Source organism: Hemitrygon akajei, chromosome 5, assembly GCF_048418815.1.
Source record: "Hemitrygon akajei chromosome 5, sHemAka1.3, whole genome shotgun sequence".
In the NCBI taxonomy this organism is placed as follows: Eukaryota; Metazoa; Chordata; class Chondrichthyes; order Myliobatiformes; family Dasyatidae; genus Hemitrygon; species Hemitrygon akajei.
Window position 1 is genome coordinate 55,770,315 of NC_133128.1, and position 23,092 is coordinate 55,793,406.

Consider the following 23,092-nt stretch of genomic DNA (forward strand, 5'->3'; position numbering starts at 1 on the left):
GCAGGGGTCACGGAGGCTTCAGATTTCTGGATCATTGAGATATCTTCTGGGGAAGGTATGACCTGTTCAAAAGGGTTCAAATCCATGCAGGCATGTTTTCTGGGACTGTTGGAGAGGGTTTAAACTAATTTGGCAGGGGGATAGGTACCTGAGTGATAGGGCTGAGGATGGGGCAGTAGGTATAAAAGCAGAGGCAGTGTGTAGTGAGACTGTCAGGTAGGACAGCCAGTTGATAAGATAAAATTGCAGTCAGTGGGATGAGTTGCCGTGTAGCAGGGGGACAAAATCAAAAAGGGTGATGAACACAGGACAGAAGGTGTTGTATCAGAATGCGCATAGTATAGGAAATAAGGTAGACAATCTCGTGGTGCAGTTAGAGGTTGGCAGGTATGATGTTGAGGACATCGCTGAGTTATGGCCGAAAGATTATAGTTGGGAGCTTAACATCCAAGGATACACAATGTATTAAAATGACAGACAAATAGACAGAAATGGTGGGGTGGCTCTGTTGGTAAAAAATTAAATCAAATCCTTAGAAAGAGTTGAAACAGGATCGGAAGATGTAGAATTTTTCTGAGTAAAGAAACTGAAAGGGTAAAATAACCTTGATGGGAGTTATATACAGGCTTCCAAATAGTAGCAAAAATGTGGGATACAAATTACAATGGTAGGTAGAAAAGACATCTGTAAAGGACAATGTTAGGATAGTCATGGGGGATTTTAATATGCAAACAGATTGGGAAAATCAGGTGGGTGCCGGATCCCAAGAGAGGAAATTTCTAAAATGCCTATGAGATGGCTTTTTAGAGCAGCTTGTGGTTGAGCCAACTCAGGGATCAGTTGTTCTGTATTGGGTGTTGTGTAATGAAGCTAAAGTCAAGTGTATCCATATTACAATAGAGTAAAGGGAATTACAGAAGCATGAGGGAGGAACTACCAAAGCTGTTTGGAAGGAGACACTAGAAGAGATGATAGCAAAGCAGCAACAGCTGGAGTTTCTGGGAGCAATTCAGAAGGCACAGGATAGATACATCCCAATGAAAAGGTATTCTAAAGATGGGATGACTGAACTGCGGCTGACAAGCCAATGTAAAAGCAAAAGACAGGGCATATAACAGAGCAAAAATTAGTAGGAAGTTAGAGGATTGGAAAGCTTTTAAAAGCCAACAAAAGGCAACTAAAAATGCCACATGAGGAAGGAAAAGATGAACTATGAAGGTAAGCAAGCTGATAATATCAATGAGGGTATGAAGAGTAAATGAGAGGTGAGAGTAGATATCAGACCACTAGAGAAGGAGTAATGGAGAAGAAGGAAATGGTGGATGAACTGAAAAAGTACTTTACATCAGTCTTCACTGTGGAAAACACTAGCAGTATGCTAGGAGATCAAGAGTGTCAGGGGCAAAAGTGAGTACAATTGCTATTACTGTGCTTGGGAAGCTGAAAGGTAGTTAAGTCACCTGGATCAGAAGGACTACACCTCATGGTTCTGAAAGAGGTAGCTGAAGAGATTGTGAAGGCATGAGTCATGATCAAGCATCTATAGATTCAATCATTCAATAATTCAATTGCTCCGGAGAAATGTATGCAATATACATCCTGAAATTCTTGTTCTTTGCAGACAACCACAAAAACAGAAGAGTGTCCCAAAGAATGAATCACAGCTAAAATGTTGGAAATCCAAAGCATGATTCCTGAGCACTGGAAAATTGCAAATGTCATTCAACTCTTCAAGAAGCGAGGGAGGCAAAAGAAAGGAGGTTATAGGTCATTTAGTCTGACTGCAGTGGTTGAAATGATAATGTAGTCTATTATTGATGAGATTTCGAGGTACTTGGAGGCACATGGTAAAATAGGCCAAAGTCAGTACAGTTTCTTAAAGGGAAAATGATACCTGACAATTTTTTTGGAATTCCTTGAGGAAATAACATGCAGGATAGATCACGGAGAATCGGTGAATGTTGAGTATTTTGATTTTCAGAAGGCCTTTGACATGGTGCCACACATGAGGATGCTTAGTAAGAGTCTATAGTATTACAGGAAAGATGCTATTTTGGATAGAGCACTGGCTGATTAGCAGGAGGAAAATAGTTGAAACAAATAGAGCCTTTTCTGACTGACTGCCGGTGACTAGTGCTGATCTGCAGGAGTCAGTGTTGTGACTACTTCTTTTTACATTATATGTCAATGATTTGAATGATGGAATTGATGGCTTTGTGGTCAAGTTTGCAGATGATACAAAAATAGGTGGAGGTGCAGGTAGTGTTAAGGAAGCAGGGTGTCTGCAGAAGGAATTAGAAAGATTAGGAGAATGGACAAAAAAATGGCACATGGAATACAGTGTATGGAAATGTATGGTAATGCAGTTTGGTAGAAAGAATAAAGGCGTAGACTATTTTCTAAACATGGAGAAAATTCATAAAAAGAGGCGCAAAGAACTTGGGAGCTCTCATACATGATTTCCTAAAGGTTAACTTGCAGGTTGAGTTGGTGGTGAGGAAGGCAAATTCATTTTGAGAGGACTAGAATAGAAAACGAGGATGTAATGCTGAGGTTTTATAAGGCACTGCTGGGCTGCACTTGGAGCATTGTGAGTAGTTTTGGACTCCTTATCTAAGAAACTTATATAAGATGTGCTAACATTGGAGAGGGTTCAAAGGAGGTTCATGAAAATGATTCCAGGAATGAAAGGCTTATCATATAAGGGGAGTTTAATGGCTCTGGGTCTGTACTCACTGGAATTTAGATAGATAGATAGATAGATAGATAGATAGATAGATACTTTATTCATCCCCATGGGGAAATTCAACTTTTTTTCCAATGTCCCATACACTTGTTGTAGCAAAACTAATTACATACAATACTTAACTCAGTAAAAAAAAAATATGATATGCATCTAAATCACTATCTCAAAAAGCATTAATAATAGCTTTTTAAAAAGTTCTTAAGTCCTGGCGGTTGAATTGTAAAGCCTAATGGCATTGGGGAGTATTGACCTCTTCATCCTGTCTGAGGAGCATTGCATCGATAGTAACCTGTCGCTGAAACTGCTTCTCTGTCTCTGGATGGTGCTATGTAGAGGATGTTCAGAGTTTTCCATAATTGACCGTAGCCTACTCAGCGCCCTTCGCTCAGCTACCGATGTTAAACTCTCCAGTACTTTGCCCACGACAGAGCCCGCCTTCCTTACCAGCTTATTAAGACGTGAGGCGTCCCTCTTCTTAATGCTTCCTCCCCAACACGCCACCACAAAGAAGAGGGCGCTCTCCACAACTGACCTATAGAACATCTTCAGCATCTCACTACAGACATTGAATGACGCCAACCTTCTAAGGAAGTACAGTCGACTCTGTGCCTTCCTGCACAAGGCGTCTGTGTTGGCAGTCCAGTCTAGCTTCTCGTCTAACTGTACTCCCAGATACTTGTAGGTCTTAACCTGCTCCACACATTCTCCATTAATGATCACTGGCTCTATATGAGGCCTAGATCTCCTAAAGTCCACCACCATCTCCTTGGTCTTGGTGATATTGAGACGCAGGTAGTTTGAGTTGCACCATATCACAAAGTCCTGTATCAGTTTCCTATACTCCTCCTCCTGTCCATTCCTGACACACCCCACTATGGCCGTGTCATCAGCGAACTTCTGCACATGGCAGGACTCCGAGTTATATTGGAAGTCTGATGTGTACAGGGTGAACAGGACCGGAGAGAGTACGGTTCCCTGCGGCGCTCCTGTGCTGCTGACCACCGTGTCAGACCTACAGTCTCCCAACCACACATACTGAGGTCTATCTGTCAAGTAGTCCACTATCCAATCCACCATGTGAGAAGGATAAGAGGGGATCTCATTGAAAGATATCAAATGTTGAAAGACCTCAATAGAGTGGATGTGGAGAGAATGTTTTATATAGTTGGGGAGTCTAGGACCGGAGGGAATAACCTCTGAAATGAGGGATGTTCATTTAGAACAGAGCTGAGGAGGAATTTCTTTAGCCAGAGTGTGGTGAGTATGTGGAATCCTCCTCTTACTGCTTCATTAGCACACCTATGATCTGCATTTTTACATTTACATCTTGCTTCAAGACAGCACCTCTGTAGTCATCTCTGATTCAACTGCATTTTTTATTCTTTATTTTATTTTTAAAAGAAATATCTATACACTTCTTTTCAGTCTTTCTAATCTATTTTGCTTGCCTTCCATTCCATCCAATTACAATCTATACTATTAGCCCGAGTATTGCTTTGCATCTCTTTTTTAGTATTGTTTGTAACTTTAAAATTTTGAACTTATCTTGAAAGAATCTTTAGCAACATAACTACACCTTATCAGATTGTAGTCTATCCACAGTCCATAACCAGCTAAGTAATGTTTTTTTGTCCTGGTTTTTTCATCTCCATTTTGAGAGACCCAGTTTTAGACAAGCCTTGGGTCTGGCACCCAGAACTGTTCTCATTCTGCATGCAAAGTCAAACTGAAGCAAGCATCCACCTTCATGTATCAGATGTGAATTTCAAGAACTAAGCTAGCCTATCTTGGAAGAATTCCGACCCTACCTTATTAAGACCATCTAAGTCAGGGATTCCTAACATTAACTGAGTGGTCCATGGACCACAGGTTGGGAACCCCTGCTCTAAGTGAATCTTTTCACTAATTAGTCTCCATATCTCATTGTCTAATTGATATACTTGGTTTCAATCTATTAATTAATTGTAGTCTGGTATTTTTACCTTCCTGTATACCATTTAGTGCTGAGATTGAAACTACTCCATTCCCTTTTTCCCCATCTTTGTCCTTTATTAATATTTTTGTAAGCATGATTTCACTTTTGCCTTGACTAAACTTTATGTTTTAAGCTCCTTGGAACTTTCTCTCAAATTACAGATGCTACAAGAATACAAAATGTTTCTTTTATACTCCAAACTCCTACCTCAACTGCTATCCCTGCCCAGCTCATTCCTAGAGCAATTCACAACCTTTCAATAATTTTCATATGCCACATAGTCATTGGAACATCTTACATTCACTCTTCGTTCCCATTAACCTTGACTGGGTGATGGTGAGTTGTTTCCTTAACTGGTGCATCCCTTCACTGAAAATACTGCCAATATCATTAGGTTGGACATTTTAAGACTTTTAACCCAATGAAGATGAGAAGTTGATGATATACTTCTCAGTAAGGTTGGTGTTATTATGTAGTTGCTATCCCTAGGCTTCTAGGTTTGTAGTAAAGGAGCAGATATTTAAGGTGCAAGATGTGGTGCAAATTCATATAGGGGCTGTTTCATCCTGGATGTTGTCAGAATTCTGAATTTTGCTAGACTTTCACTTATTCAAACTAGAGTGGAGTATTATATTATACTGTTGAATTGATGGTAATTGATATTGAGAAGCTGGGGAATTGGAACATTAGGCACTTGTAGTGGAAGACACAGTCCACGGCTTGCTTTTGTACCCAGTGGCCTTTTGTCCAGTTAAGGTTCTGGTCAATATTGATCCTCAGTATATTCAGGGATGGTAATCCTGTTGTGTCATAGGAAGACAGTAGGCTGTCTTTTATGAAAGCTGGTTACTATTATATAAGACAGATAAACAGTTTCCAGATCTTGTCAGTGGATTTATACCTCCCTTAAAATTAAATGTTTGTGATTAATAAAAATCAAGTATCTGAGTTCCAGACCTGGTGCAGAAGTTCGACAGAGCAATATTGTGGTCTTATGGCTCTTGTACAACAATTTCCCTAACAGAAAATTCAAATCTCCTTCTACCTGTCTTGTTACATCATTTTGTTTTTCCTTTGCTGAATCATCTTGGTCTATTTTGTTCTTACATTTCATTTACGATCTGTATGAATGCATTTTCTCTTATCCTTAAAATATTAACTGACATTTTTGTGCTAAGAAAAAGATAATGATAAGTTCTCAGATTTCTGACTGGGTATGAAGTTCTGCTGGGAGGCAGTGCAGCCAATGGCTTTCTCTATATAGAATATGGCAGATTGCCTGTTCTTTAATTTCAATAAAAAGACAAGTAAATTTTATGATACCACTGTGCAACACTGCCTGTCAAATTTTAAAGACAAATTTCCACTGAAAGTTTAACAACCTGGCAACACAAATTGAAATGTTCTCCATGCTTAATAATGTGAGATCAACATATGGGAAATATATGCACTAAAAAGAAAATACTGGCAACATGCACAGAAATGCAATCACAAAGTGCAACTGTGCCAACATTTGCTCAGAAAATGTTTTGCCCCAAATCTTTAAACGAATTGTAATGTTGGCATCTCTGTTGCAGACAGCACAGTGAATGTGTTTGGTTTTAATGTCACATGGCATAATTAGGAAAATCAGGCCATTTAGCCTCTTGGGTTAATATTCAATAGTATATCTAATCTGTGAATTAACTGCATGTAACAGTCCTGTCTTTATATCACTTAGCAGCTTCTAATAGCTAATATCTATTAAACTTTGGTTTAAAATTAATAATTGACCCAGAGGAGTGTTCCAAACCTTTACCTCCCTTTACAAGTTTCTGCAATTCATTCTTTCAGCTTTGGCTTTAATTTTTCCTCCTCCTCCACAATGCTACTTACACTCATTTCATCCTCATAATGACCAGCTTTTGCAAACAAACATCAGTCTTTCTCAGCTAGATTCATTTATATTGCCTACTGAGCTCAGAGACCAACCATCTCTTGAGAAACCTAATGGCAGCTCCCAAAGAGCTCCAAGTGACCCCATTCCTGCAATTTCTCTACAAGTCTCTACTTTCTACTAAGAAAGAATATGCTGGCATTCAAGATTGTCCACAAGAGGTTCACAAAAATAATCCCAGGAATGAAAATGTTAAGGTATGAGGAATGTTTGATGACTTTAGGTATGTACTTGCTGGAGTTTAGAAGAATGAGAGGAATCTTTTTGAACCAATGAATATTAAAGGGCATAGAATAGTCTTGCAGAGGATGTTTCCTATAGTTGGGGGGGGGGGGGGTCTCGGAATAGAAGAATACAAGGATGTCCCTTTAGAACAGGGATGAGGATGAATTTCTTTAGTCCAAGTGTGGTGAATCTATGGAATTCATTGTCATAGGTGACTGTGGAGGCTAAGTCGTTGGGTATATTTAAAGTGGAGCTTGATAGGTTCTTGATTAGTAAGGGCATCAAAGATTATGGGGAGAAGATAGGAGAATGGGGTTGAGATGGATTAAAACTCAGCCATTATTGAATCATGGAGCAGGCTCGGTGGACCAAATGGACTAATTATACTTCTATGTCTTATGGTCTATAGTCCTGAGCTTTCAGAAGGTTCCTGGATGATAGGATCTCCTGGAAAGAGCTCTTATTCAGCTTCCACTGACCAGTCTTATGTCCCTATTTCTACTAATAATCCTGAAGATGCAGTGGATTACCACCATTGCACAGCAGAGAGGCAGAAAGATGACCTTGAGCTCTGACAAAGCATAACTTCCTCGGGCAATTCATGAAATGAAGTGAGCCCATATATTAATTTTCTGAGAGATATGTACGTAAACGCTCCGGTTCTTCAGAATGCTAATGATTCCCAGCAGCTTCCATCCATGGATCAGTGCAGTTGGCACTGGCTTGTATGCTTAATTCATTATAATAAGCAGGCACTGCTGAGTTGACATGGAGCCAGCATTGCAATCAATAGGTCCTGGTTAATCACTCATTGTGGCCTTTGCACCCTTTCTCAAAAGCTATCAAATTTAGCTCCCAACCACTTTGAAAAATTCAGCATCTACTTGGCGGCTACTAATTCCAAATCAGTAGTACCTACACTGCTGACTTCAATATTGATTCATGGAAATCCAAATTAGCACCTAAAATGGACGTCAGCTTTCTGGCACTCATTAAAATTGTCAGGGGAAAATAGATGTAATTTCATATCTAAATTTAACAGTGATGTAATTTGCAGATAAAAATGACTCCATTTTACTGATAAGGGCTGTTGATGATTAAAAAACTAAGGAGTAGGTAACCTTTTTAAAGTTAACTGTGGGGAAAGTGTGTACATGAAAGGACGTTGAAATTTAGTAAGGAGTTATATTTCAGAAATTCCTCCTTAAAGGAAGTAATTTTCCAGCAATGGCAAAATCTAGAATCAGATTTATTATCACTGATATATGTTGTGAAATTTCTTGATTTGCAGTAGCAGTATAGTGCACTGCATAAAAGTAACAATAAGAAATATAAAAAATAAGTACCGCAACAAGAAAGCATCTATTTTTTGAAAAGTAGAATATAAGACACTTATAAGCTAAATAGAACACATGCTACAGCAGAAGAAAACCATAATGCGGAAGCGGGAAACTCAATGTCTCAAAATTCTTCTGCAATTCTTCTACACTGTCCTACACTTTTTTTCCACTCGTTACTTCATCAAGATTTTACTCTTCAGAAGGTTGGTCTGGATATATCACTAAACACTGAGCTCAGGCTAAACTGGCTGAATCCTGCCCCTGAACCCCAGCACAATTTTCTATTCAAAATCTGACAGCTGTCTGATTCATAATGCCGTATGCATAAAAGGACCTTTCTGATCCCAGATAGCAAGCCCTGCTCTGATAAGTATTTTGGGATCTGGTTCAGCCTCTATTCCAGGCTTACTGGCTGATAAAGTTGTCAAAGAGTTTGAATTCTTGAGAATGTCTATGGCATTCCCATTCAAAAATTGCTAAAGCTATTGAATTTAAAAAGAAAAATAGCCATTTTTGCAATTAGTAAGTCAAAGGTTGTCAAAGAATAAAAGCAATGTGAGAGAACAGTTAAGAAATTCAATGCGTCTGATTAAAAATGAAATTATAGTGAATGTAACGTTTCCTTCTATAGCCGCTTCTTCAGATCAAAATCTGTGTGTGTGCCATACTTGTTCTGAGTATAACAGTCAGCAGGTAAATTTCCCAACCTAAATGCTAGGAAATCTTTGAAACCTTATGGCCCTTTGCTAGATCTGTTTCCAGCAGAGTTCAATCCTGAGATTGATGATTTGTTGAGTGGACATTCGGGGCTTCTACCTTCACTCAAAAGTCATCACTTTCCATTTGTTTCTTTAGGCAAAGGCTTGTGGTTCTGAACAGAGCTGTCACCATTAATTAAAAGTCTGCCATTATGACTCAAAAACGAAGAAAACTGACGATGCTATATTTTCTATCTATTTATATCAGATGAATGAGAGGTGATAAAACTCAACCATATTCAATGGATTCTAACTCAAAGAGTATGTTGTACACCATTAAAGCATATTGAAAAACCAAGCCAATATTGCAGCAGTTTGACTGAAACTCCCAGGCTTGGGTGTTATTAAGTCCAGCCTACATTTCAGCACAAGCTTCAGTATAATTTTAAGAAATATCACCAAGCCTTTTCAGAAATAACAGCACCTTAAATACAGAAGCCTGAATGTAATACTTCTTAAATTAGCTGTTTTGCATTTTTGTTCCTCTGACAATAAGTCAGTGCACAACATGTGTGACATAAGCAATCACTTTAGAAGTCTGGGGGACTAACAATCTGGACATTCTATTCAATCTCACCAAGGCAGCAGTAGAATTTACATTCAGTGAATGATATGGAATTTAAAGCAAAGGCTAGTCACGGTTAATGATTTTCATAAAGCAATTGGATTGTTGTAAGCACCTTTCTAATCACTGTTGTCCTTCATGGGGGAAACCTAACATCCTTGACCGATTGGTGCCCCACACTCAATAATGTGGTCAGCTCTGAAATGCTATCTGAAATGAGCCAGAAACCCAAACAATTTAAGGGCAATTAGGGATGGGTAATTGAGGATGAACAGTAAATGAAGGCCTATTTAAGAATGCTCAGTTCCTGAAAAGAATACTGAATAAGAAATAAGGTTTTCTTGGAATATTTTGGGTATTTCTCTGTTTTCATCTGAGTTCAATTATTTCAGTAGTACAAACTAAAAAGCAAAGTTATAGTTTGAACTACCTTGAATATTGAAGTCTTCACTTGTAGTTTCGTAAACCAAACAGAAACACAAAATATTGTCTAAGTTTGTAATGTTGAACTTTGATCTGCTTTTTTAACTGGATTTGTTAGTAATGGGGTGAGAACTTCCAGTATACTCACTGAATATTTTTTCTGTATTATCTTACTTTCCCACCAGAATACACTTTGTTCTTGTTAAGGCCCAGATAATACAAGAGAAAACAGGAAATACTTTATTCTAGCTAGCAAAGAGACTACATTTAGTGAGGCAATAGAACGTTTAAGACCAACTTCCAAGACGTCTGCAAAGTTCACATCACATGCTTTACATTCAAGGATTTCAGCAAGGCATTTGATAAGGTACCCCATGCAAGGCTTATTGAGAAAGTAAGGAGGCATGGAATCCAAGGGGACCTTGTTTTGAGGATCCAGAACTGGCTTGCTCACAGAAGGCAAAGAGTGGTTGTAGAAGGGTCATATTCTGCATGGAGGTCGGTGACCAATGGTGTGCCTCAGGGATCTGTTCTGGGACCTTTTTTCTTCGTGATATTTATAAATGACCTGGATGAAGAAGTGGAGGGATGTGTTAGTAAATTTGCTGATGACGCTAAGGTTCGGGGTGTTGTGAAGTTACAACTGGGCATCAATAGGATGCAAAACTGGACTGAGAAGTGGCAAATGGAGTACAACCCAGATAAGTGTGAGGTGGTTCATTTTGTTAGGTCAAATATATGGCAGAATATAGTATTAATGGTTAGACTCCTGGCAGTGTGAAGGATCAGAGGAACTTTGGGGTCTGAGTCCATAGGTCTCTCAAAGCTGCTATACCGGTTGACTCTGTGGTTAAGAAGGCATACAGTGCATTGGCCTTCATCAACCATTGGATTGAGTTTAAGAGCCAAGAGGTAATGTTACAGCTATATAGGACCCTGGTCAGACCCCATTTGGAGTACTGTGCTTAGTTCTGGTCGCCTCACTACAGAAAGGATGTGGAAACTATAGAAAAGGTGCAGAGGAGATTTACAAGGACATTGCCTGGATTGGATGGCATACCTTATGAGAATAGTTTGAGTGAACTTGGCCTTTTCTCCTTGGAACAACAGAAGATGAGAGGTGACCTGATAGAGGCGTATAAGATGATGAGAAGCAATGATCATGAAGATAATCAGAGGCTTTTTCCCAGGGCTGAAATGGTTAACACGAGAGGGCACAGTTTTAAGGTGCTTGGAAGCCGGTACAGAGAAAATGTTAGGGTTAAGTTTTTTATGCAGAGAGTGGTGAGTGCATGGAATGGACTGCTGGTGACAGTGGTGGAGGCAGATACGATAGGATCTTTTAAGAGACTCCTGGATAGATACATGGAGCTTAGAAAAATAGAGAGCTATGGGCAACCCTAGGTAATTTCTAAGTAAGTACATGTTCGGCACAGCATTGTGGGCTGAAGGGCCTATATTGTGCTGTATGTTTTCTGTTGCTATGTTTCTATGAAACTGCCTTTCCATTCAGTCTCAATGACCACTGTGGCAGAAGAGTCCTCATTTTCAGCTATAGCTGGTTGGTCCATACAGTCCAAAGGATTTCAATAAAGACTTGAGCTGAGGACCCAGATATTTGCTAGATCTAACTCAACTTTACACCAGCTATAGTTCATGCATCTATGAATAGGACTGTGAGCCTTCATTAGAATGTTAATGAGGCTAAATATTTTTAAAATCAATATGAAAGCATTAATCTATTTATATCAGTTAAATATTTTAAGTGAAAATGTTATTTTTATTATTAATTCTTGAAATTATCTTCTTTTTATGTCAACCTTTATGAACAGCTCTGGTCATTTAGAAAAAAAATCCCTTGATAGCATTGGCTGTCAGAAGGCCACTGGGGTAGTTCTAGGGCAGGGCCTCAATCTGTACTGACTGAGGCTTGTTCCACCTTGTGAATGGCTCCAAGAAACTGGGAGCCATGGGTTGCAAAATGTTAGTTCAGCCTCAGGGTAAACTCAATTTGTGACCCATAGAACATGGATCCAGTATGTTGTTTTCCCAGGAAATCTCAACTTGGAAAGGTATGGATTCTGGGAAACACTGAGTGTTTCATGATCCCACTTTGCAATAGTTAAGATTATAATAAGAGTTTTACACAGAATTAAACAAGGCAGGAAATATTTATTTCACACCTAGAAATGAGTTATCAAGCAGGGTCTTCAAAATGCTTTTATAACATTAGGAATCAATGAATTGTTTACCTGTACAGGCCTGCTTTTTCTCATTACTTTTGGAAAATATTAAGGTTTAATGAATTTCACTTTCCAGTCACTTTCTGACTTTCATTTCAAATTCTTCTTCCATTTTGGATGGACTTCTTCATAGTGAAGTCAAAGATAACTTGGAATTTACTAGAATGTTTTTTTTCAGAACCATCCAAATTAAGGAAACAAACTGAAACTCAGTAGCATTCAGTAACAGATGTACATTTGCTAGACATATATCATAATTCTAAACAATCCTCTCTTTACAGTCCCACCAGTTGTCATGGTGAATGTCACTATTTTACCAAATGGACTCAAGAAGTTGAAATGCATTGCTTCGAAAGGTAAACCAGCAGCAACTATTGCCTGGAAAGAGAATATTGTTGGAAATTCCACAGACATTTTGATTGATAATGATAATGGCATTGTGACTGTGGAAAGCCAGCTCATTACAGCTATCAACATCACTGAGGAAGACCAAATCTGCTTCATAAAACACCCAGCATTTAATGAAATTCAGAACCACACCATCTCTATCGGTACGTTTTTTTAAAGTCTTATCTTACACTTTAAGCCTTTTGCTTGTGAAAATTAAAATCACTTGCCCTGCATTATGTATTCTTATGACATAGATAACAGGTTTTCTATGGATAATAAGATACAAATTTAAGAGGCTGTAAAGCAACCTGCAGCCATTTGGGAAAAAATAACCGTCTTCTTTAGAGGCTCACTAATGTAAATGCATTATGAGATGAATAGTTAAACATACAAGCAATGGATTTCTGCAGTGGTCAGATCACAGACAGGAGAAAATCTGCAGATGTTGGAAATCCAAGCAACACGCACAAAGTGCTGGGGGAATTCAGCAGGCCAGGCAGTATCTACAGAGAAAAGTACTGTCGATGTTTTGGGCCAAGACCTTTCGGCAGTGGTTATCTATTTCTCTTTAACGTCGGTGTAGTTCCACTCAACTATGTTTTTAACCAATCAAATTCACAACTCACACTGGGATAATTTGTATGGAATTCTGTTTTATATTATATTTATGAAGAAATTTTCCCATGAATTTCACATGGTCATTTACCATTATCAGCTGACATCACTGCAGCCCTGAATTCATAATACACTTCTCCAGTCAGTCACAAGTGGATTTATTGAAAATCATTCAGTAAGAGTTTGCATTCCCCAGGTGACTAATTATCATTCCCTGTTGCCTTAGATGCCATAAGATGTGTCAAATACCATGAAAAGCACCTGGACAGAGTTATTTGCATTTAAAAGCTTGCTCAATTCCCTGAGCTGTTGAGCTAAGAAAACCACCCAACTGCTTCTAATTTGAAACCTGAAAACAACTCCATTCACAAAATACCCTGATCAACTACAATCTTCTGCACATCAGGTCATAGTATGTAAACAGCTACCAGGGTGTCTTTATCCATCACCTAAATAGTTTCCTAACACAGCAATTCTGGAGTGAGAATTGAATTACAAAATTAATTTTATCCACAATGAATTTTAGTACTATTTACATAATGTACTTACCTAAAGAATAAAGTCACTGTGTTGGTCTGATGTGTTTCTTCCATGTACATTTACAAAGCTTTTTTTTCTGTTTAGTGGTTTGGATGCTATTATGAGCTTCTGGTGATGAATTTGTAAATGTACATGATTAACTGCGACTGAATGAGGATTACCAATGTATTCCGTGGTTCAATGGCTGCATTAGTACCTCTAAGTCAACTGAGTGTAGCCTCAAATTCACTCCAGAAAAGGAAGCACAAAATACAGGGTGATATTTCAGTGCAGTCCTGAGGAAGTACTATGTAGTGAAAATTTATACATTAAACACAAACCCAAACCCACCTCTCAAAGAGATTTAAAATTATGAAGTATATTGTCAAATAATTTAGAGATTTTCCTGGTATCCTGACCAATATTTATTTCTCTAAAGTCATTGCCCAGAAATGGATTATCTGGCCAATTGTTACATTGTTGTGTGTGAACTTACCATGTTAAACTTGAAAGCTATTTTCCTATATTACAACAAGGACAACCTTCAGAACTACTTCACTGTCTGTAAAGTGATTTGTTCTCAGGTTATAAAAAACAGAGTATAAATGCATGTTTTTTTTTCTCTCAAGCTGTGTAAGTTCCTTCTCCAAAATAATAGTTTTACCTTTATTAAAATAGGAATCAGTATTATTTTGTTGCAGAATTTTTTCCTTTTTTAAATATTTTCAGTTATCTTTCCCACATTTTCAGACAGTGCTTGAAGCATGTGCTCAATAAGATACCTAATAACTCCATGTATAATTGTATTTTTATGTTTTATACCTTTTGAACAGGCATGAATACAGCCAAGACCAGGTTGATTTCTCTAAAATTAATTTACAGTAAGTCATATTTACAAGAATATGTTTATAACAGATACAAGCATAGCCATTTTTATGTGTTTTTATGTAAGCCCAACTGTTGAAATCTAAAATGAATTCCTTGTCAAAACCATTTCAGTAACTAACTTAAAATTACTAAATCTGAAGCAGGGGAAATCTAGCATTTTAAACAATGTACAAGATTGTGTTGTCTCGTTTTCATTTTATTGATAATCTTCTTGCAAAGTACCAAATAGGAATCAATTGAGTGACTCTGCATGATGTCAAGAAATGGCTGAGAGCACGGGATACAGCAAAGGCTTCGGGACTGGACAAAATCCCCCAACTGTAATGCCGAAGACATGCCTTCCTGTACTAACTGTGTTCTTGTCAAGCATTCCAGCGTAAATATTGGCATCAACCTGGAAATATGAAAAATTGCGCAGATATGTCTTGGTCACAAAAAAAACAAGACAAAGCAATCCATCTCATTATCACCAAATCACTCTGTTCTCAGTTATTAGGAAAATCAAGTGAGAGTGTGACCAAGTGATAATTATTCACAAACAATCTACTCACTGATTCCCTGTCTAGGTTTGACCTTGACCGTTTGACTCCAGATTTCATTGCAATCATGAGAGTTAAAATGTAGAGGTGAGCGAGAAAGACTGCACATTAATATCAAGACAGCATTTGACTAAGTTTTATCCTTGTAAAACTGAACTTAATGGCATCAAAGGGAAAACATTCCAGTAGTGGGAGTCATATCTTGCACAGAGATAGATGGATGAGGTGTTGGACAAAAATCATCCCAAACGCAAGACAAGACAGCTACAAGGCAATGCCCTTGGCCTAACCATTAATGACCTTCCTACCTTAACTGAAGGACACAAGTGGGTATTTATGCCTTCAACCATTGGTGAGGCCGAATTTGGAGTATTGTGTGCAGTTTTGGTCACCGAATTACAGGAAGGATATTATTAAGGTTGAAAGAGTGCAGAGAAGGTTTACAAGGATGTTGCCGGGACTTGAGATACTGAGTTACAGAGAAAGGTTGAATAGGTTAGGACTTTATTCCCTGGGGTGTAGAAGAATGAGGGGAGATTTGATAGTGGTATATGAAATTATGATGGGTATAGATAGAGTGAATGCAAGCAGGCTTTTTCCACTGAGGCTAGGGGAGAAAAAACCCAGAAGACATGGGTTAAGGGTGAAGGGGGAAAAGTTTAAAGGGAACATTGGGGGGGGGGCTTCTTCACACAGAGAGTGGTGGGAGTGTGGAATGAGCTGCCAGATGAAGTGGTAAATGCAGGCTCACTTTTAACATTTATGAAAAACTTGGACAGGTACATGGATGAGAGGTGTATGGAGGGATATGGTCCAGGTGCAGATCAGTGGGACTAAGCAGAAAACTTCAGCACAGCCAAGAAGGGCCAAAAGGCCTGTTTCTGTGCTGTAATGTTCTATGGAAATAGATGATGTACTAAATGAGTACCTTGCATCAATATTGACCAAGAAGAGCATAGAGGAAAGTGCGTTGATGGAGGGTATGTTTATATTCTAAGGCTTGTTGACATCAAGGAGGAGATGATGTTGAATCTCTTGATGATCGTTAAGGTGGAGACATTCCCACTGCCTGAAGGGATCTATAAACAATATGCTGGATGAGCTCAGAAGGTCATGCAGCATCTGTGGGAGGAAAGAAATTACTGTTGATCCAGGCTGAAACCCTGCATCAGTCCTGAAACAGTGACAGATTCTTTCCGCTGACAGATGTTGCGTGACCCACTGAGATCCTTCGGAACACTGTCAGTGGCTTCAGGTTCCTGCTCTGCAGTCTCTTAAACCTTTGTATTCTCTTTAGCCGTAGGTGAGGTCCCTGAGGGCTGAAGCCAATGATGTTGCTTTATTTTAGAAGTGCAATAAGGATAATCCAACAAATTATTGCTGGTGAGCCTCAAATCAGTGGTAGGGACATTACTGGAAAAGATTCATAAGGATAGGGTTTACTTGCATCTGATGAGGAAAGTTATCTTGGCTTTGGGCGGGGAAGGCCATGTCTTACAAACGTGACTGTGTCTTTGAAGGGGTGATAAAGATGATTGATAAGAGTAGGGTAGTAGATGTGTCTACATGGACTTTAGTAAAGCACTCATCAAAGTTCCCGATGATAAGCTAATCTGGAAGATTAAGGTACAAGGGATCCATGGAGACTTGTCAAACTGGATTTAAAACTGGCTTTGCTATAGAAGACAGGAGGTGGTGGTGGAAGATTTTATTCTGATTGGAGGTCTGTGGCCAGTGTGTTCCAGTTTGAAATACAATAGTTTAAAGATATGCTCAAGAAAGATTTACAAGACAATTTTCCCCCCATACGGAGAATGGTAAGTGCCTGGAATGCACTGTCAAGAGCTGTGGTGGAAACAGATACATCAGTGATGGTTAAGAGGCACTCAAGCAGACACTTGAACAGACAGGGAGTGGAGGGATAATAGACCTTGTGTAAGCAAATGGGATAATTTAAATTGGCATTGTGGGTTGAAGGACTTGTTCCTATGTTGTACTGTTCTATTTTGGGGGGCATTCAATTTTATTCTCTTGCTGGGAAGCAGTCGAGCATATCTGATAATTGCAAGTCATATTAATGCAGCAACCTGTGGGTAAGTGACAAACCTCCAGCAAGCGAGCCTAACCAACAGCTCTTGACAATCAAAGGGATTCCTAATGCCAAGTGCTGGGTTTGCCATTGACTGGGCCAGCCATACAGGAGCTGTGATGACAAGTGGAAGTCAGAAGCTGGGCATCTTGTGGTGGGTGACTCACCTCAGAGCCTTTCAAATGGCTGTAAAGCACAAGTCAGGAATGCGATAGAATACCCCACACTTGCATGGATGAGTTGCACACTTGCTCCAATAACTTTCAAGAAGCTCAATGCCATCCATTACAAAGCATTCTGCCTAACTAGTACCAATCAACTAATTTCTCCACTACAGTCATTGTACCACCACCCACAAAATCCACTGCATGGAATTCCAATTTCACTGTAACTTTCACAAGAATAATTCATAATAAAGTACCCCCAGAAAAACAATGCTGTTTGCTTATCAAGGTGTAACAATAAGCATTGTGAAACTTATCAAAAGATAGAACTACTTACACCCAAGGAGCAGGGTATAGGAGACTAGGTGACAGTCAGGAAGGGGAAAGGAATTAAACAGTCTGTGCAGAATACCACTGTGGCCAGCCCCCTCAACAATAGGAATACCACTTTGGATACTGTTGGGAGGGGATGACGTAGCAAAGGAAAGTCACAGCAATTAGATCTCTGGAATTGCGTCTGGCTCTATGATTCAGAAGGGAAGTTGAGAGAAGAAGCGAGCTGTGGTGATTGGGGAGGGAAACAGGAATGAGGTTCTGTGGACGAGAACGAGATTCCCGGATGGTATGTTGACTACCGGGTGACAGGGTCCGTGACATGTCAGATCGAGTCTTTGGCTTTCTTAAGTGGAAGGGTAAACAGCAGGAGGTTGTCGTCATAGTCCATGTAGGTAATGATGACATAAGTAGGAAGAGTGACAAGGTTCTGCAAAATGAGTACAGCGAGTTAGGTGCTAAGTTAAAGGACAGGACCTCCAGGGTTGTGATATCAGGATTGCTACCTGTGCCACATGCTAGTAGACCAAAACTAGAAAGATTATACAGTTTAACATGTGGCTAAGGTGTTGGTATAGGAGGGAGGGTGTCAGATATTTAGATCATTGGGCTCTCTTCCAGGGGAGGTGAGACCCATACAGAAGAGATGGTTTGCAACTGAAATGGATGAGGACAAATATCTTAGCAGGAATGTTTTCTGGTGCTGCACGGGGAGGAGATGGTGTTTAAACTAGAGTTGCAGGGGAATGGGAAACAGAGTGTTAAAATGGATGGTGGCGAGTTTGTGGAGACAGATGTTGTTAAGACCTCAGACAAAGTCAGCAAGCAAAAGGTTGACCATGGTGTGACTAGTGTTCTGATCTGCATATATTTCAATGCAAGAAGTATGGTAGGAAAGGCAGATGAACTCAGGACATGGATCAACTCCTGGAATTATAATATTGTAGCTATTGGTGAGACTTGGTTGCAGGAGGGGCAAGACTGACAGCTCATATTCCAGGGTTCCTTTGTTTTAGATGTGACACAGCAGGAGGAATTAAAGGGGAGGGTTGGCATTAGTAGTCAGGGAAAATATCATGGCAATACTCAGTCTGGAGTACTCATCTAATGAGGCTTTATGAGTGGAACAGAAAAATAAGAAACATATGACCATGTTAATGGAGCTATATTATAGACCACCCAACATTCCAACAAATTTAGAAGAACAAATCTGTAAAGGAATGATAGACTGTCGCAAGAAACATAATGTTGTTACAGCAGGTGATCGTAACTTTCACATATTGAATGGAACTCCCATACTGTGAAAGGACTAGAGGGGATAAAGTTCGCCAAATGTGTTCAGGACAATTTCCTTAATCAGTCCATAGAAGTCCCAATGACAGAGTTGCTATACTCGATCTCCTATTAGGGAATGAGTCAGAGCAGGTGCAGAAGCTTGTGAAGGGGAACACTTTGCATCCAGTGATTATAATGCCATTAGTTTCAAAGTATGTATGGAAAAGAAAGGCCAAGTCCATGGGTTGAGATTCTAAATTAGAGAAAGGCCAATTTTGATGGTATCAGAAAGGATCTGGCAAATATGGGTTGGGACAGGCTGTTTACTGGCAAAGATGTAATTGGTAAGTAGGAGGCTTTCAAAAGTGAAATTTTGAGAGTACAAAACTGATATATCTCTGTCAGAATAAAAGGTAAAGATAAGTTTCTAGAGAACCTTGGTTTTTAAGAGATATTGAGGCTCTGATTAAGAAAAAAAAAGGAGGTGCATAGCAGGTATAGACAGGTAGGATCAAGTGAGGTACTTATGAACTACAAGAACTGGCAAGAGAACACTTAAGAAAGAAAGCAGAAGGGGTAAATGAGGTTGTGCTAGCAGGCAAGGTGAAAGAGAATCTTAAAGGCTTCTACAGATGCATGAAGAGCAAAATGATTGCAAGGGACACAATTGGTCCTCTAGAAGATCAGAATGGTAGTCTATGTGTGGAGCCAAAAGAGATAAGGGAGATCCGAAATGGATTTTTCCATTTGTATTTACTCTGGAAATGGATACCTAGTCTATAGAAATCAGGCAAAGCAGCAGTGTAGTTATGGACTGTATACAGATTACAGAGGCAGAGATTTTTGCTGTTTTATGACAAATTGGGTGGATAATTCCCCAGGGTCTGATAACTCTGTGTGAGAGGCAAGTGCAGAAATTGCAGAGGCCTAGCAGAGACGTTTAAATCATCCATTGCGACAAGTTTGGTACTGGAAAATTAGAGGATAGCTAATGTTGTTCTGCTGTTTGGGAAAGACTCTAAAAAGAAACAAGGAAATTATAGGCTGGTGAGCCTGACATCAGTACTTGAAAATTTATTGGAATGTATTCTAAGGGACCGGATATACAAATACTTGGATAGGCGTGGACTGATTAGGAATAGTCAGGATTGCTTTCTGCCTGGTAGGTCATGTCTAACCAATCTTACAGAGCTTTTCAAGCAAGTTACCAGGAAAGTGGATGATGGCAAGGCAGTGGATGTTGCCTACATGGACTTTGACAACTCCTGCATGGGAGATTTGTAAAGAAGGTTCAGTTACTCGGCATTCAAGATGAGGTAGTAACTTGGATTAGACATTGGCTTTGTGGGAGAAGCCAGAGAGTGGTAGTAGACGGTTGACTCTCTGACTGGAGACCTGTGACTAGTGGAGTGCCACAGGGACGGGTCGATTGTTGTTTTTCATCTATATCAATGATCGGGATGATAATGTGATAATTGACTGGATCAGCAAATTTTCAGATGACACCAAGGTTGGGGGTGTAGTGGACAACAAAGAAGACTATCAAAGGTCACAGCGTGATCTGGACCAGCTGGGAAAAATGGGCTGAAAAATGGCAGATGGAATTTAATGCAGACAAGTGTGAGGTATTTGATGGATTGGAGGACCTGAGTCATAAGGAAAGTTTGAACAGGTTAGGACTTTTTCCTTGGAATATAGATGCTTCAGGGGAGATTTGATAGTGTTATAGAAAATTACGAGGGACATAGAAAGGGTAAATACAAGCAGGTTGGGTGGGACTAGAGGTCATGCGTTAAGGAAGAAAGGTGAAAAGTTTAAGGGATATATGAGGGAAAACTTCTTCACTCAGAGTCGTAAGACTGTGGAATGAGCTGCCAGTGCAAGTGGAAGATGCAAACACATCTTCAACATTTCAACATTTCAACATTTAAGAAAAGTTTGAATAGGTACATAGATGATAGGGATATGGCGGGTTATGCTCTGGGTGCAGGTTGATGGGACTAGATACAGTAGCTTAAACGTTTCGGCATGCACTAGATGGGCTGAAGGCCCTACTTCTGTGATGTATTTTTCTATGACTCTACTCTATAATTCTTTATTCAGTTTATTGTCACCACAACTAACCTTCAGAGGTTTTATCTAAGCTTTTCTTCTTTTACACCAGCTTTAATATCATGTGCATCAGCCACCGCACTTGGGATGGTTCTGGTGATGATATGCATTATCAAGAAAAGAAGTGCAGTTCCGGGTAAGTGTTAAAGTAATGCCTTAAATTATTAAAACATAAAATGTTTGATTATCTTCTGTGGCAGTAGGGGCAATCAATATTGACCTACTGTAGACCATTGATTGCAATAGAGCAAATATTAAGGAGTCGTATATAACAGGATACAACGCCATTTGGTGTGAGCAACCAAATGTGAATTTTTACCCCTGAGGTTTCAAACATAGTGATGAACACATTCATCATGTTGTTAAATGGAATCAAGCTGTGATATTTTTAACAACATTGCAATTACAACGTGTAATCAAAGTGAAATAATCTAGCAGGATCAGAGGCCTCCTGCCATCGTGCAGTCATTTTCAGGTGCATAGTTAAGCAACCACTTAAAACAACGTGTGTTCCTCGGTAAATTATGGGAACAACAAACAAACAGCTGCTAGATGCAACAAAATGGCAGCATTCATGAATTATATCTAATCAGTGAACAGTTATGACTTGACAATTATTGCATCTAAAAAGATTTTTGAAATTAAATTGACTTTCACAAAAGAACAGAGTGTTCTTTGTGTTTTTTATTTATTAAAATGTTAGATAAAATGGGTATTATTTTTGGCCCAGAAGCATGCTCACAGGTGAAAAACTTGTCAAAAGCAAAACAGGAACACAGAAGATCAAGTTACATGCCAAGAACCATGAAATTAAGGCATTTTAAATGTGTAGGTTCAGTATAATATCCCATCTGTTTTCAATAAGCAAAAATAAACTATTTCTACAAAGCACCTCAGATGAGATCGAGAGTAAAAACTTGTGGAAATATCTTATTAATGCTATGAAGCATTCAGTTCCTTCCCTCAAGAGACTCAGTCAAATGTCTGATGATATACTAGTTGTCTACTCAGGTGCAGCAAGGTATTTAAACTGTTAAAAAAAATTCGGACAAGGAACTGTTTTGAATAAAATGAAACATCTTATTCCTTTCCAACAAAATCTTGAGAATATATTCCACCCTAGGGATTTTGGTAGGCAAATAAAACTGATTAAAACCTGTTTCCTTTCTAAAAAAGAATTGTGAAATTGATGGGTAATATCTTTGATACATTTATAGAGGGAGAGAGGTGTGCAGAGTTGAGAATAGTGGGTGAGAGGATGTAGGGAGAATGGAGGGATGTAGGGGAACAGAAGGAGTGAAAGGGGTAGGGAAAGGGGATGGTGAGGAGGGGAGGAGTGAGGAGGAGGAGGAGAGAATGAGGGGAAGGGGAGAGGGCAGCGAGAGGTAGGGGAAGGGGTAGTCAGTAAGAGAAGGGGGAAGGGAGAAGAGAGGGGTGGTAGGAAAGAATGAGGGAAGGGTGAGAGAAAAGTGAGGGATTGGGGAGGGGGCAGAGAGGGGACAGAGGGGGAGGGGAGGAGACAGATCGGGAAAGGGCGGGAACAAGGGGAGGGAAAAATGGGAGGAGTGGGAGATATGAGGGGAGTGAGAGGAAAAGGGGAGAGAGAGGGGAGCAGGAGGTGAGGGAGGTGGAGGGGACAGGGGAAGAGTAAAGAGTAGGGGGAGTGGAGAAAGGGGGAGGAGAGATGGCAGGGAGGAGAGAGGGGGATTGGAGAGAGGATAGAGAGCAAGGAAGATAGAAAGGAAGGAGGGGAAGAGGGGGAGAAGAAGAGAGAGGGAGAGAGAGAAGGGAGGGGAGAGAGCGGGGAGGTGAAAGGGGAGGTGAAGGATGGGGAAGGGAAAGAGGGCGTGGAGATGAGGGGAGAGAGAGGAGGAGGGGAGAGGAATTAGAGGCGAGGGCAGAAAGGAGAGTGGGGTGTGGGGGTGAATGGGGAAAGTAGGACGGAGGGGTGGGGGTA

General features: G+C 39.7%; 1 protein-coding gene across 1 annotated transcript in view; it reads left to right on the forward strand.

Annotated features, from left to right (window-relative positions):
- The window catches only part of LOC140727308 (cell surface glycoprotein CD200 receptor 1-B-like), a 48,932-nt gene that overhangs the window by 19,313 nt on the left and 6,527 nt on the right, over positions 1-23,092 (forward strand). The window contains exons 3-5 of the mRNA XM_073044570.1: positions 12,493-12,762; positions 14,569-14,616; positions 21,188-21,271. Of these exons, the coding sequence (XP_072900671.1) occupies positions 12,493-12,762; positions 14,569-14,616; positions 21,188-21,271 (402 nt within the window). The remainder of the gene's footprint in view (positions 1-12,492; positions 12,763-14,568; positions 14,617-21,187; positions 21,272-23,092) is intronic.